This window comes from Oratosquilla oratoria, chromosome 6 (genome assembly GCF_046742065.1).
Source record: "Oratosquilla oratoria isolate Oo_2021 chromosome 6, ASM4674206v1, whole genome shotgun sequence".
Taxonomy (NCBI): domain Eukaryota; kingdom Metazoa; phylum Arthropoda; class Malacostraca; order Stomatopoda; family Squillidae; genus Oratosquilla; species Oratosquilla oratoria.
The window spans coordinates 81,338,440-81,340,939 of NC_134782.1; the positions used below are offsets into that span (position 1 = coordinate 81,338,440).

The window sequence follows — 2,500 nt, forward strand, 5'->3', positions numbered from 1 at the left end:
GGTACTGGCTGCATAAATTTTAGAGGGGCAACAATACATACTGGTCCCATTAGAGACATAGTTCCTTATATACATTTTTGGTGCACTTCCTCATTTTGAAAATAGTTTCACACATGCTTATGTAGCCGCTTCATATATCATTGTATTTATATATTACCTCTACCACCTCGTACTGGAGTACTGACCGCATGCTACTATGCAGTTCCTGGCTAAACGCAAAAGCATCAAAATTAATATGCAAAGAAACTATCTTGAATCAGGTTGAGATAGTTTTTCGTCGTTTGAATTGAACTACTTTGCTCTTTATTGAATCTATTACTCTATCCGTTGAAATATTCTTGAAGAGAGACATGATATCGAGAATGTATACTCGTAGTTTTTTGACTTTGAACATTTCACACTGAGAAAATACATTTGACTAGTTTCCATGTTGTGCTAGTGGTGTGTGGATCAAACTAACACTAACGCAGGTATGCTGCCTTTCCATGAACAGCATGAGTAAAGAATAACAAGACTTTTATCTGCAGGTGGCTCTACGGAGACGCCGGCTGCCAGTACTACGCCTTCATGGGCTTCCTCGCAGGAATGGCTAATGTGACGACGCTCCTCATGATTGCCATCGATCGGTACCTCGTCACTTGTCGCAGTGATCTTAGTAAGTACCATGAGGCGTTGCGAGGGGGGAGGCCTAGGGGCTCTGTGTGGGAAACCGGTGGGATAATTTGGTTTGTAGCCGTGTACGTCTGTTTTGAATATGTAATGTGTGTATACGTACATATGTATGTATGTGTGCATGTATGTATTGATATACTTTATTGTATATGTGCGTCTTTATATACTACATTCCTGCTACATTTATGATAGTTTTAGTCGTGTGAAAATTTACTTCTTAATATTTCCATAGTAGAAGGAAAGGGGTAGACCGAAAAGAAAGAAACTAAAAAGTGCTCACAAAGAAGACAAGAAACCTAGAGGGCAATAGAACACAATTGAATGGCCGAGTAAACCCTGCAAGGATTATCGAAGCGAGGTGAAAATGTGAAAATGTAACAGGAAGAAGACTAAGTGGCATACAAATGACGATCTATGTGTTGCTCAGGGGTACGGAGCATTACTGGGTAGAAAGCGTGAGCATTTCAAACCACTGTCTAATTGGTGCTGTGGAAAAAATAATAAATTTCTTCACAACAATAGAATTCCAAAATGTTTTAATGAATACACCTAAAGATACAAAAAAAAAAAATACATCAAACGATTGCATGTTTTTATGTTTCCAGTTATGCCTGACCCTGATTTCCTGATCGATATGTATGGGGGAAGCCACATGAAATACGAGTAAAGAGAAATAAAATGATAACGCTGACGAAAAGATACGTACCGGAGAAATATTAATTTTAGTAATTGTTAACAAAAAAATCATTAGATGCTTTGAACAACATTTACTATATTACAAGTGCAGCAAACGAGATCGTGCGGTCTGGAGATGTTAAAGTAAATATCGACTTAAGATATTTTGGCAAGATTCACAACTGTGGAGGCACCTATTCTGGGGAGCTGTCCTCGTTATTATTTTTTTTTTCAGTTATTTTGTTATCGAAGGCACAAGATTAGCAAGTTGAATACAAAATAGATAAAAAAAAATACACAACTGAACACAATTGCGGTAAAGGACGCGCGTGGGGCTTGAAGTGGTGCCCCGTATTGGAGGTTGCGGAGTTTGCTTATATTGAAAGTAATCGGGCATCGGGATTCGAACACAAGCCACGTCGGCGTAGATACCAGCACTCTATTCCCTATTGGCTGGTCCACTAATGGGTCGAATGTGAGCTGGATACTTGTAGTGGCAGATTAGTTCCACCTTAATAACCTTCTTTTGTATATTTTCGAAACTGGTTTTGTATTTTATCAGGTGTGGGATCCATACCACCTCTGCATACTGGGTCTTTGGTTCCGTGTAGTTAGTACGGTTGCCATTTTCGATATCTATTCGGGTGAATGTCTGCTTTGTATTAGTGTATATTTATGTGTGTGTTTGTGTGTGTGCGTGTGAGGGAATGTAGTTGTATTGTATCAACGTAGGCAAACGAAATAGTATGCACTAACTGTTGTCAAGCTCTGTAACTTTCCCATTTGTGATACCTCTTGTTATTTCTTTGATATGAATTATAAGCTAAGTGAGAAAATTTTACATTTGTTTCATGGATCATTCTTTGAATCTAACATTAACAAACTAATCTATGTAATTCTACGCTAACGACACTTCTTTATTCTTTAACACAGGAGTGAAGTTGACGTACCGACGATATTACCAGATGATCTTGTTTATCTGGTGCTGGGCGCTCTTTTGGTCTGTGATGCCTCTATTTGGCTGGGCCAGGTAAGGAATAGTGCGATATTATGTTGCTTGGTCAATGGCTGTACTTGAAGAGAAATTTTTATTTCCAAAGTATCGACTCCTTAATAAGTTTATGCCCGCCTTTGCCCTATACTATGTGTGATT

At 38.6% G+C, this 2,500-nt stretch overlaps 1 protein-coding gene across 1 annotated transcript in view; it reads left to right on the top strand.

Annotated features, from left to right (window-relative positions):
* Positions 1 to 2,500, top strand: part of LOC143026658 (visual pigment-like receptor peropsin) — an 88,696-nt gene that overhangs the window by 8,271 nt on the left and 77,925 nt on the right. The window contains exons 4-5 of the mRNA XM_076187419.1: positions 528 to 655; positions 2,281 to 2,377. Of these exons, the coding sequence (XP_076043534.1) occupies positions 528 to 655; positions 2,281 to 2,377 (225 nt within the window). The remainder of the gene's footprint in view (positions 1 to 527; positions 656 to 2,280; positions 2,378 to 2,500) is intronic.